Source organism: Aotus nancymaae, unplaced genomic scaffold (assembly GCF_030222135.1).
Source record: "Aotus nancymaae isolate 86718 unplaced genomic scaffold, 86718_ANA_hifiasm-v0.15.2.pri h1tg000011l, whole genome shotgun sequence".
NCBI lineage: Eukaryota > Metazoa > Chordata > Mammalia > Primates > Aotidae > Aotus > Aotus nancymaae.
In genome coordinates this window covers 43,880,686-43,894,114 of record NW_026988422.1, presented here as the reverse complement: position 1 = coordinate 43,894,114, position 13,429 = coordinate 43,880,686, and the positions used below count along the sequence as shown (strand labels likewise).

General features: G+C 34.1%; 1 protein-coding gene across 1 annotated transcript in view; it reads right to left on the bottom strand.

Annotated features, from left to right (window-relative positions):
• Positions 1-13,429, bottom strand: part of LRRC9 (leucine rich repeat containing 9) — a 186,305-nt gene that overhangs the window by 96,011 nt on the left and 76,865 nt on the right. Inside the window, exons 25-28 of the mRNA XM_064374896.1 lie at positions 7,963-8,093; positions 6,282-6,390; positions 5,484-5,623; positions 1,634-1,770 (exon numbers count right to left, since the gene is read on the bottom strand). Of these exons, the coding sequence (XP_064230966.1) occupies positions 1,634-1,770; positions 5,484-5,623; positions 6,282-6,390; positions 7,963-8,093 (517 nt within the window). The remainder of the gene's footprint in view (positions 1-1,633; positions 1,771-5,483; positions 5,624-6,281; positions 6,391-7,962; positions 8,094-13,429) is intronic.

Genomic DNA, 13,429 nt, shown 5'->3' with positions numbered 1-13,429 from the left:
TCCACATGTCTTACTGATGGATCTCCCTGCCTTTCTCTTATGCCATTAAAAATTACTGTTAGACTAAATGTCCCAAGCCCTGTATTTTCTCATACTACTTTTCTAAAAGGCTCAAGCTCCTACCTATTATTGATTACATCCTGTACAAATTTCTCTGCTTGGCTTCCCATACTTTGGTCCTACTCTATATTTTCAACCTCAAATTTTCACTATTCTACAAAATTTAAAAAACTGTTCATTGTTGATGGGAGTGTAAATTAGTTCAACCACTGTGGAAGACAATGTGGCAATCCCTCAAGGATCTAGAATCAGAAATATCATTTGACCCAGGAATCCCATTACTGGGTATATACCCAAAGGATTATAAATAATTCTACTATAAGGACACATGCACACATATGTTTATTGCAGCACTATTCACAATAGCAAAGACTTGGAACCAACCCAAATGCCCATTAATGTTAGACTGGATAAAGCAAATGTGGCATATATACACCATGGAATACTATGTAGCCCTAAAAAAAATGAGTTCATGTCCTTTTCAGGGACATGGATGAAGCTGGAAACCATCATTCTCAACAAACTAACACAGGAACAGAAAACCAAACACCACATGTTCTCACTTATAAGTGGGAGCTGAACAATGAGAACACATGGATATACGGAGGGGAACATCAGACACCAGGGCCTGTCAGGGGTTGAGGGGGCAAGGGAAGGGATAGCATTAAGAGAAATACCTAATGCAGATGATGGGTTGATGGGTGCTGCAAACCACCATGGCACATGTATACCTATGTAACAAACCTGCACGTTCTGCACAAGTATCCCAGAACTTTAATAAAAAAATTACTATAATGAGGCTTATTTAAATTAAAATTAAGTAAAATGAACACATATATTGAAATGAGCATTATTTATCAAGTTGATCATGTTTAGAAGATTTACAACTCTCTTACAAAAGTGCATATTCTTTGTTCTCATCAGGTTGGTCCCTTTTCAAGTTTTGGCCCCAAAGACATCACAGTCATGTTGTGCGACTTTTTTCCTCCTCCTGCTGCTTGCAAAGCTCTCAGTAATGCTCACCTTCAATCTATATACTATGACTCCTTTAAAGAGCTCTATGCATGTGGAGGAGTTAATCTTTTAATTTCTCTTTTATCTGAACTTCTATTGCACTTAAGTTAGTAATACATAATCTGAACTTAATTCATCTTTGTCTCAGTACACTATCTCCACAGATCTTAAACTACTTAGATCAAGGATTTCAATGATATATAATTATAATAATATACTACTTCCATATCTTTCATAGTTCTTACCACAGTTCTGGGTTTAATAAATACTTGTGAATTACCCACTGGTTATTTTTTATTGGTTTTTAAGTTGAATACAATATACAAGTAAATTATGATGTAATACTCTATATATTCTCTGAATACTGCATTGACCTTTAAAAATGGTTTCTAAAAATATGTAAGTAACCCAAGAAAACCCCATTTGTGATTACTAAAATATTTTTGTCTATGAATTTGTTTGAGTAAATGTTGATGCTTTTATTTGCTTATTAAAACAGAATGATGATAAGTCAGCTTTTAAAAATAATGACTTAGACAAAAACAGTATTTTTACTCACCCTGTAGAAAGAGGAATTTTAAATTTGTTAGTCTGTTAAGTTGTAGCTGGATCAAATTACAAATTCCATTGTAGCCCAAATGAAGAACTTCTAAACTGTGCATTATTGGAGGCAAATTTTCACTGCTCATTTTATCTCTGAAACACATAGGTAAGTTTGAGGCCATAAACTTAACTTCAAACCACCTATATCATGAAAAGATAGTTCAGTATGTGTTTACTATAAACTGACTTTAAGAAAAAATAAATTTACCAATATATCAGAATTAAGCTATAATACATAGTCTGTTTACATTTTACATAATAATACTTTCTTATTCTTTAATAAAGAAGTACATAAGGTATTACAATGAAAAACAATGGCAAATGCAATCAGGCAAGAAAAAATGCATTCAGATTGGAAAGAATAAATAAAACTGTCTTTATTTTCGGATGACATGATCTTGTATTTAGAAAATCCTAAAGAATCCACCAAAAAAATACTTGAAGCAATAAAGGAATTCAGCAAGGTCATAGGATAAAAGATTAATGTACAAATATTAACTGAATTTTCTACCTACCAGTAATAAATAATCTGAAATGAATTAAGCATTCTATACTTTCACAAAGTATAGAAAAGAATAAAATACTTCAGCATAAATTTAATAAAAAAGAATTAAAAAATCTGTACACGGAAAACTACAAAACGTTACTGAGAAAAATTAACAAAGAGCTAAATAAATAGAGAAATATTCCATGTGTATGGATTAGATTTCATATTACTAAAATGGCAATTCTCCCAAACCAAGCAATAGATTCATTTAATACAATCTCTATCAAAAATCCAGAAGACATCCCCCCACTCACTGTGAATAACCATCTTATCATAAAATTTATAAAGAAATGCAAAGAATTTAGAATATTCAAAACAATCTTTTAAAAGAACAAAGTTGGAGGGCTTAATTCACTGATTTTAAAATTTTTCATAAAACCACAGTAATCAAACCATTCTAGTACTGGCACAAAAGAACAGACATATAGATCAATGGAACAGAACTGAGTACAGAAATAAACTCTTACATTTATGGTCAACTGATTTTTAGCAAAGGTGCCAAAACAATTCAATAGAGGAAATGAGAGTGTCTAAAGAAATGGTGCTTGGACAACTGAATATCCACATACAAAAATGGATTTAGACCTCACTCCTACCTCACAACATACACAAACATTAATTCAAAATAGATCATAGGGCTAGATGTAAGAGTGAAAACATAAAACCTTTTAAAGAAAACAGGAGAATATCTTCATGACCTTAGGTTAGGCAAAGAATTATTATATATAACACTAAAATTGTAACCTGTAAGAGAAAAGTTAATAAATTAGATTTTATCAAAATTAAAATTTCTTCAAAGACACCATTTAAGAAAATGCAAAGAGAAGCCACAGATTGAGAGAAAATATTGTAAATCATTTATTTAATAAAGGGCTTACATCTAGTATGAAGACATTCAATAATAAAAAGCCAAGCAATCTAATTAAACAATTAGGATTTTTAGGTTTTAGATTTGAATAGAGATTTTACCAAAGAAGATACATGAATGATTAATAAGCATATGAAAAACTGCTCAACATGCCGGGCACGGTGGCTCACACCTGTAATCCCAGCACTTTGGGAGGCCGAGGCAGGTGGATCACAAGGTCAAGAGATCGAGACCATCCTGGTTAACATGGTGAAACCCCGTCTCTACTAAAAATACAAAAAATTAGCTGGGCACAGTGGCGCGTGCCTGTAATCCCAGCTACTCAGGAGGCTGAGGCAGGAAAATTGCCTGAACCCAGGAGGCAGAGGTTGCAGTGAGCCAAGATTGCGCCATTGCACTCCGGCCTGGGTAACAAGAGCGAAACTCTGTCTCAAAAAAAAAAAGAAAAAAAAAAGAAAAACTGCTCAACACTATTCATCATTAGGAAATGCAAATTAAAACCACAATAAGATACCACTTCAAGTGTACTAGAAAGGCTATACTGTAAAAGATAAGCAATAACAAACATTGGCAAAGATGTGCAGAAATTAGAATCTTCATACACTGCTGGTGATAATGAAAAATGGTGCAACCACTTTGGAAAACAGTTCAGCAGTTTCTTAAATAGCCATATGTTAACTTATCATATGACCCAACCATTCCACTCATAAGTATCTACCCAAAATAGACATAATAAAAATATGAGTGCACACAAATACTTGTACACAAATGTTTAAAGCAGCATTATTCAAACCAGCCAAAAGTAGAAACAATTCAAATGTCTGTCAACTGATGAATAAACATTATGTAACATATCGATACAGTGAAACAGCCAATATATTAAGCAATAAAAAGGAGTGCCACAATGAACCTTGAAAACATCATGCTAAGGATAAGAAGCCAGAGGCAAAAGACAACCTAGTTTATGGTTCCATTTACATGCTATGTTTAGAAAATACAATCCTAGAAAAATAGATGAGAGGTTGTTTGGGACTATAGGTGGGAAAGGAAATTGACTGTAAATGGACATGAAGGATCTTTTTGGTGAGATGGAAAATGTTTTAAATTATATTGCAGTCATGATTATACAACTCTATAATTTTAGTAAAATCATTGAATTATACACTTAATATGAGTAAACATGATACAAAAACTGCCACTTCAATAAAACTATTAGAAAAATAAAATCTGAATAGGATCCAAAAAATATGTACATAAATGAAATATTGATAGTGGTTTTAGTCATAATAGCCTAAAATTGGGAACAACTAAAATGTTCATCAATGATAAATGCATAAACAACTTGTCGTATAATACCTATAAGGGAATACTATTCAGCAATAAAATGAAATAAATTACTGACACTTGCAACAAAATGAATGAATCTCAAAAGCATTATGCTAAGTAAAAGGAGCCAGACACAAAACCTATTAACTACATAATTCCAATTATATGAAATTCTAGAAAAAGGCAAAATTATAGTGAAAGAGAGCAGATTAGTGGTTGTTGCCAGGTGTCAGGGTGTCAGGGGAGGAATTACAAAGGAACTTTTCGGAATAGGAAATATTTTGTATTTTGATTGTGGTACAGGTTATATGATTGAATACATTTGTCAAAATTCACTAAACTTTACACTTAAATTGGTTAATTTTGTTGCATGGAAATTGTACTTCAATAGAGGTAATAAAAAGCACAAGGAATGTTCTTTATTGGAAAAATGAAATGAAAATATTCTGATTTGGAGATAAACATTATATAATACATATATATATCATATAATGTATATCTATATGTTCTATCAAAAATGTGTAAGGAGGTGGAAGGTTTGTCCTCATTTTTTGCATAAGTAGCTATTCTATTGGTGCTGGGTCATTAAGTGACTAGATAAATAATTTAGAAATAAAAGCAAAAGAAATACTAAAAAAAAACCATGTCCATGCTACTGTGTATAAGCTTCCTTTGTGGTGTGATAAAAATGTTTGTGATGAATAAACTAAAAATTACTGAATTGTACACACACGGTGAGTTTTATGGCATGTGAATTGTACCTCAATTTTAAAAAAGGACATCCAAGGTCATCAAACATGCAGTATAAGGCTTTTTACCACCCCCTCGTTTATTCACAATATAGGTTTAAAATAGAGAAAGTAGAGAATAAACAATGAGAGAAATATTTTGAGTATCTTTTTATTTATGAAGTTTATTTTCGGAATGTAGCTATTAAATAAAATAGGTATTACAATAAGCTAAATGTTATGTACTGGAATGTGTTACTGCTATCATTAATGTGATTAACTGCTTTTAAAATTCTCAACCAAAATAATTTATAATCATAAAAATAAAGAATAGCACCTGTTTGTTTTTGAAATTCCTTGCTGTCCATAGCCACTTGAAGGCACTTTCTGGTACAGTAGTTGTCTATTGGTTAAGTGAGTCTGAGGCTTTAGTCTGGGGATGATTGATTCAATATGATTATAGTTGAGGCATAAGACCTACAGAAAGAATATCTTATTAATCAGAAATCCTAGAAACTATTAAAAATTGTATGGATAAAACTTGGAATATACCACATAATTTAATAATATATTAGTGCTAAAACAACAAATGTTTATATCCTAAGTAATCTAGATTTAGTTTTGAATGTGTTTTTCATCTGACATCCTGGGAAATTACAATACTTAACATAAAATAATGGAGATCCTAGAAAGCATCTCAACTTTCTCAATTTGTACTCCTGATTTCTCCAACCTGACAAGGATGAAATAATTTTTAGTCGAAGAGACAGCTATTTACTTATGTTTAAAAGGCCTTAGTAGATGGCTGAGTCAAGGAAATAAGAAAGGAGGCAATAAGGCCGTTTAAAGAACCTTGAAACTTCATTCCATACCTGCCTTCAATCCCATCTCTGACTACAGAGGAAGATTTACTGTATATGTGACAATCACATAAAACTGAGGTCAAACCAACACCACTTTGGAAGGTAATATTTTTTTCTTGCTTAGTAAAAACCAACCAAACAAAAACCCCCAAAGAAAATTAAGGAATAAATTATCTACTTTAATAACATGGAAACACTATTTAATTCAAAGTAAAGAAGATAATAACTTGCATTGGAAACCTTGAAAGAAAAAAAATTTGTGAGTGACTCACCTTCACATTAGGGAGATAGATTAATCCACTGAATGAGGTAAGATTATTGTTCTGTAGATTCACATTACACACATTTCTAAATTGGTCAACTGGAATCAAATCCACAGTTCTGAATTTAGACAAAGTAAATACAGTTATTATTTTAATAGGACAGGAAAATATAAGAAAAGGTGAGTTCCTTCATATACAACTACCAAAGGCATTAAAAAAGCCTCATCTGACAAATACAAAAATAATTAATGTAAAATGAATTGGTTAAATGATTAGCTGAATATATATTTTGGTTGTGTATATATGCAAGAAAGTGACATAGAATTTGGTTGCTTTAAAAAAAACACACATCTATTACCATATAAACATAGCACTATTACAGAAGAAACTTGTAAAAGAGACATTTCTACTTTCTTTATAAATTCACATATATGTTCATGAAATCATAGTGAAATTGATATAGTAAATCATAAGATTTTCAGGTTATGAACTTCAGATGATATATAAGAAGTAGGTCATTTCTGAAATACCAGGAAGTGGTTAGGGATGGAAAAGGAAAGGAAAAGAAGGTAATGTCTTTGAAAGTAGAGTTTCTGTGGGATCTTTTGGAAACTTTTATGGCATTTCATCTGTGTAAACATTTTGGTAATTAAACAAAATTCTTGATTCCCAGTCCATAGCTATACCTTCATTTGAGCCATGACAGAGAAAAGCATAAAACTACATCCCTTTTCCTAACCACTTCTCTAAACAAATCCTAAACCTGAAGTTATAATTATGACATTTACCCATTAAGTCATTCATTCATTCATTTATTCATTCAACATATTTTCATTAGTATTTCCTAAGTGCAGAAAATGTGTTTGGAAAAGCTACAACAAAGATGAAAGAAATGTTTCAGCACCTAAGAAGTGGGAGCCAGAGAAATGAAAATAAAGAGGAGAATTGCTATGATAGAGCTAGCATCTCTATCATACCAATGTAATGGCATTTCGGGGAAAGAAAATATATTTTAAAAAGTCAAGGATGACAGCATGGAGGAGAGAGATCTTGAGATGATATTTGGAGGATTTGTAGGTATTTGTCAAGTAACTTAGCAGAAAATAGTTCTAGGCAGTGCAACAGGTACAAACAAAGGCAGAAACAAACATGAAAGAGCATCTTATGATTGAGATTCAGTAACTAGAATATTTCAGAATTTCTGAAATATAAGTGTCATGGGAAGTAAAGAAAAGGACTACAAGAGATAATGGACAGGTAATAAAGGGTCTTTCATGTTATACAAAGGAGTTTTACATTTTAGGCTGGGCACAGTGGCTCACACCTGAAATTCCAGCACTTTGGGAGACTGAGGCAGGTCAATCACTTGAGCCCATGATTGGAGACCAGCCTGGAAACATGGCATAAATGCTGTCTCCACAAAAAATACAAAGAAAATTAGCCATGCTTGATGACACGTGCCTGCAGTAGGAGGATAGATTGAACCTGCAAGGTTGAAGCTGGAGTGAGCTATTTTTTGAGACCATGCCTCAGAAAATGCTAATTACTTAGCATGAACCTTTGCATTAGGGTAGATAATTTTATGAATTGATTATATTTAGATAAGATATATAAATGTATATGCTTCAGAAAAATAATAATTACATAATTTAATTATAATATAAAAAGGCATGTAATAAAATGATTATACCTAATGGATGATGAAGTCCAATTTAGTTCTTGCATTTGGGTGAAGTTAGAATGTCCTTGTTGTTCTGCAATCATGTCAGAAGTAAGTCTCCCACCAAACAAATCTTTTGCACTCTCAGTCTCTGGTTGTTCCTATATGAAGACATTTAGAAAATGATGTCCTGGCTTACAGATGACTAAATCACATAGTTCTCTGGTTTCAGGTAAAAATTCAGTGGACTCATTTCTCCCAATTCCTCCTACTAAGTTGAGCTAAATCCTGTACATTATATATGAAACAAATATAAGGCAGGGCAAGGTGGCTAACACCTATAATCCTAGCATATTGGGAGGGCAAGGTGGGAGGATTGCTTGAATCCAGGAGTTCGAGATGAACCTGGGCAACAAAGTGAGACCCTGTTTCTACTAGAAATAAAAAACAATTAGTTAAGTACAGTGGCACATGCCTGTAGTCATAGCCATGTGGGAGGCTGAGGCCAGAGGATGTCTTGAGCACAGGAGTTCAGAGGCTGTAGTGAGCTATGATCATGCCACTGGCTTCCAGTCTGGGTGACAGAGTGAGACTTTGTCTTTAAAAAAAAATTTTAATTAAAAAAATTAAAACCAAACATAAGAATACTGAAAAATATGGAGAAGGAAGACCAGGTAGGTACCTTAGGACCTGAGGAATGACACCCTGGATTTTCTTTGCTTCATAATCTCTACTCAGAAATGACAATTAGAAAAAACCAGACAAAGTCCACAAAAATCCTGCTCTCTCCAGTCAAAGGATCAGGAAAGGGGAAGCCTAGCACAGCAGAAAACTTTAGACAATAACAAGCCTACTCCTGCTAAACCCTACAGAATAAACTGTGGCCCCAACTTTATGCCCATCAGTAAAAGCAGAATGGACTGCTTAGACTTTCACCAGTGCACATGTGTAACAAGGCACTTCTCCATCATCTACCTGGGAACCTGGACTTTCATCCACCTTTAGCAGTAACACACTTCCCCACCCTGTACATACTAGTATTATTGTAGATATAACATGGGGAGCCTGGATTCCCACTTCCACCCAGTAATAATGAGTTATCTGTGGAGCATCAATTAGGAATTCCTGTCTCTTTCAGCCAGGATGAATCAGTGGAGGCTTGTGGGAGATAGTAACAAGGAGTTCCTTACCTCCCAGCCAGACTAAATTAATGGGGCCTGGTGGGGAGCATGAACTCTTACTGTAGCCTAGCAGTTAATGAAATACACACCTCCAGGTTGTCAACAGAGGCCAAATGGAGGAACTTGGACTTCTGTCTCCCACCTAACAGCAACAAAGTGGTTCCTGTCATCTTCTTACTGGTACAGTGTCAAGGGAGGTTTGCTAAAATAGATTTAAATAAGATCCAGAAAATGCCTAAAATGTCCAGAATAAAATAAAAAATATGTCAGGCCGGGCGCGGTGGCTCAAGCCTGTAATCCCAGCACTTTGGGAGGCCGAGGCGGGTGGATCACGAGGTCAAGAGATCGAGACCATCCTGGTCAACATGGTGAAACCCCGTCTCTACTAATACAAAAAATTAGCTGGGCACGGTGGCGCGTGCCTGTAATCCCAGCTACTCAGGAGGCTGAGGCAGGAGAATTGCCTGAACCCAGGAGGCGGAGATTGCGGTGAGCCGAGATCGCGCCATTGCGCTCCAGCCTGGGTATCAAGAGCGAAACTCCGTCTCAAAAAAAAAAAAAAAAAAAAAAATATGTCATGCCAAGAACCAAGAACATCTCAACTTGAATGTGAAAAGACAATCAACAGATGCCAATTCTGAAATGACACAAATAGTTTTAATTGTCTGACAAGTATTTCAAAGCAGTCAAAGTAAAAATGCTTTAACAAGCAATCATGAACATACTTGAAATGAATGAAAAAATGGAAACCCTTAGCAAAGAGATGTGATAGCAAAACAACAGAAGATATGAAGAATGAAAAGTTTAGAATTAAAAAAAATCCTATAAACAAATAAATTCAGTGGATAGGGACTCAATAGCAGAGTGGAGAGAAAAGAGAAAAGAATCACTGAACTTGAAGACAGAACAATAGAAATTACCCAGTATGAACAAAAGAGAGAAAATAGACCCATAAATAAATAAGCCCCATTTTACCAAGATGGACATATCCTGTACTTGTGGAACCATACAAAAGGTTTAATATTAGTATAACTGGAGTCATAGAAAAAAAGAGAAATAGTGTGGGGCTGAAAAAGCATTTGAAGAAATTATAACCAAAAATCTTCCAAATTTGGCAAAAGACATAAACCAAGAAGCTAAGTAAGAAGCTAAGTAAACCTCAGACAGGAAAAAAAAAACCCAAGTCCATGCAAGGACACATAAGAATAATCAGAATCAAATTTCTGAAAACTAATGATAGAGAAAAAAGTCATGAAAACAATGACAGAGGAATTAAATCTTACTTATAAGGGGAAAACAATGTGAATGACAGATTTCTAATCAGAAACCATGGAGTATGTGGCACAATATTTTTCAAGTGGTGAAAGAGAAACATTAAGCCAGAATTTATACCCAGAGAAAATATCATTCAGAAATAAAAGGAGAAATCAAGACATTCTCAGAGGAAGAAAAACTAAGCAAGCTGTTACCAGCAGACCTACCCTAAGAAATGACTAAAGGAAGTTCTTGAAATGGAAAGAAAGAAAAGAAATCTTGGAATGCCAAGAAAGAGGAAAGCACAATAGAAAGAGTATTAATAAACTTCCCTTCTCGATTTTTCTAGGTTATCTCTGATTGATCGATGTAAAAAAACTATAATATTGTCTCACTGGTTCTCAATGTATATAATGAAAATATTTAATTCAAATACAAACAGGGGAGGAGAAATAGACTGAAAGGAAAGTAACATTTCTACACTTTACTCAAACTGGTAAAATGTCAACACTAACAGACTATAATAAGTTATGTATATACATTGTAATACAACAACCACTTAAAAAAACTATATGAAGAGATACACTAAAAAACACTATGAGCAAATAAAAATAGAAGTCCAAAATATGTTCAAGAAACCCATAGGAAGGCACAAAAAAGAAAACAGAAGAAAGATAAACAAAGGAAACAAATATAAAATAAGAAAACAAAATGTTAGACTTAAACCCTAACAGGTCAGTGTACTATATGAAATATAAATGGTCTTTGTTCATCCATTAAAAGATAAAAATTAGCAGCAGATAAAGGAACATGATCCAGTTGCATGCTGTCAACAAGAAACTCACTTTAAATATAATAATATATGCAGGTTGAAAGTAAAAGAATGGAAAAAGATATCCTAAACATTAATCAAAAGAAAGCAGGAGTGGCTTCATTAACCTCAGATGGAGTAAACTTTGAAGCAAAGGAAATTGCCAGAGTGAGAGAGGCCATTATCTACTGATAAAAGGGTCAGTCCACTAAGAAGACATAACAATCTTATACATGTATGCACCAACAACAGAGCTGCAAAATATTTGAAGCTACAGTTCCCAGTTATTTTAGCAAATGATCTAGGTATTGCTGTGAGGGAATTTTGTAGACATAATTAAAGCTCCTACTCAGTTGACTTTCAATAAGAAGATATCTTGAATAATCTGGATGGGCCTGATTCAAACAATTGCAAGCCTTTAAAAGCAGAGGTGAGACATCCTAGAAGAAAGAATTTTCCTGAAGAAAACCCACTTATAGACAACAGCTTTCATCTATGCCTGCCCATAATCTTCCATTCCTGATGGCCTGTCCTATGGACCTCACACTTGTTTAGGCAGTCCTCTCAATTATTAAGTATTCCTTGATATTTATATCTCTCTATATAGACATAGATATCTCTATATGCAGATCTATCTTACTAGTTCTGCTTCTCTTGTTGAATCCTCAATAATAAAATCCCAAAATAAGTTTTAAAAACATATTAATTCATCCTTAGAAATACCATTTGTTTTGTGTTTTTCATAATCATACAAGCAACATATGATTAGTGTCCTAAATCAAGGGTTGGCAAATGTTTTCTACAGTTTTCCTGTAAAGAGTCAGTATTTTAGCCTTTGGGAATGATAGCTTCTCTGTTACAACTATTTAATTTTGCCACTGCAGTGTGAAAGCAGTCATAGACTATATATAAACAAACAATCATGGATGTGTTCTAACAACATTTTATTTACAAAAATAGGTGGCAGGCCACATTTGGCCCAATGGCTATTGTTCAGCATTCTATTTCAGACAAATGGCTTGAACTTGATCTAAATAAAAATGGTAAGTCATTTGATCTACTTTTACTCAAACTCCCTTCTTTTTTCCTACTCCATTAAAACTTCATATCTAAATTGAGAATATGTATCCTTAATGCAAAAAGTAATCTTTTACAAATAAAAGTATGTGGGAACAAAAGATAAAATGAAAACACAGGGCTGGGCGGGGTGGCTCACACCTGTAATCCCAGCACTTTGGGAGGCCGAGGCGGGTAGATCACCAGGTCAAGAGATCGAGACCATCCTGGTCAACATGGTGAAACCCCGTCTCTACTAAAAATACAAAAAATTAGCTGGGCACAGTGGCGCATGCCTGTAATCCCAGCTACTCAGGAGGCTGAGGCAGGAGAATTGCCTGAACCCAGGAGGCGGAGGTTGCGGTGAGCCAAGATCGCGCCATTGCACTCCAGCCTGGGTAACAAGAGCGAAACTCCATCTCAAAAAAAAAAAAAAAAAAGAAAACGCAACTACCCAAATTGCTCTTCGGTTCTTCCTAGTCTATGCCCTCCCTTGGTTTCTACTCCAACTCCAAAGAAGGCAATGTAACTATATATCTAGAGAGTGTTGGACAGAGAGTGAGGCTCAGCTGACCATGATTTATCATTAAAGAGTCATGTAACTTGGAAGAAGTCATGTAACTTCTCTAGAGTTCCTTGTGTTCATACATAAAGGATTTGGACTATGCCATTGCCAAAGTTTATTTATGTCTCAGACACTCTAGCATTATAAATTGCTCTCTTACCTACCTCTGCACCCACTTTTCCTGACTTCTTTTTCTACATATCTTTAATAAATGAAAGTAATAGAGTGTCACTTAGATTTCTTTACTTTCTCTACTCTCATCCCTTAGAAAATATTGCATATGCTTTTGGTCTTAAGTGTTAACTCTCTTCATTTCAAGTCCAAACAAATGTAAAATAAATTTTCATATCCAAATGTAATCCTGTGATTTCAACTGCCTGTTTGACATCTCCAGTCAAATGATCTTCTGCCATATAAAATTAATGTCCAATACTCATCATCTTATACCCCCAATTTGCATTTCTTCTTATTTATATTCATATTCTGTTATGGTATTTTTTTATTGGCATAGACTCAAACCTTGTAGACATATTTTACTCTTCCTTTCCCTTGTCCTTCAAATCCAATGCATTCCCATTCCTTGCATTTAAAATCTAAATTCTTCAGTTTAGTCTTCATGTCCAATTATTA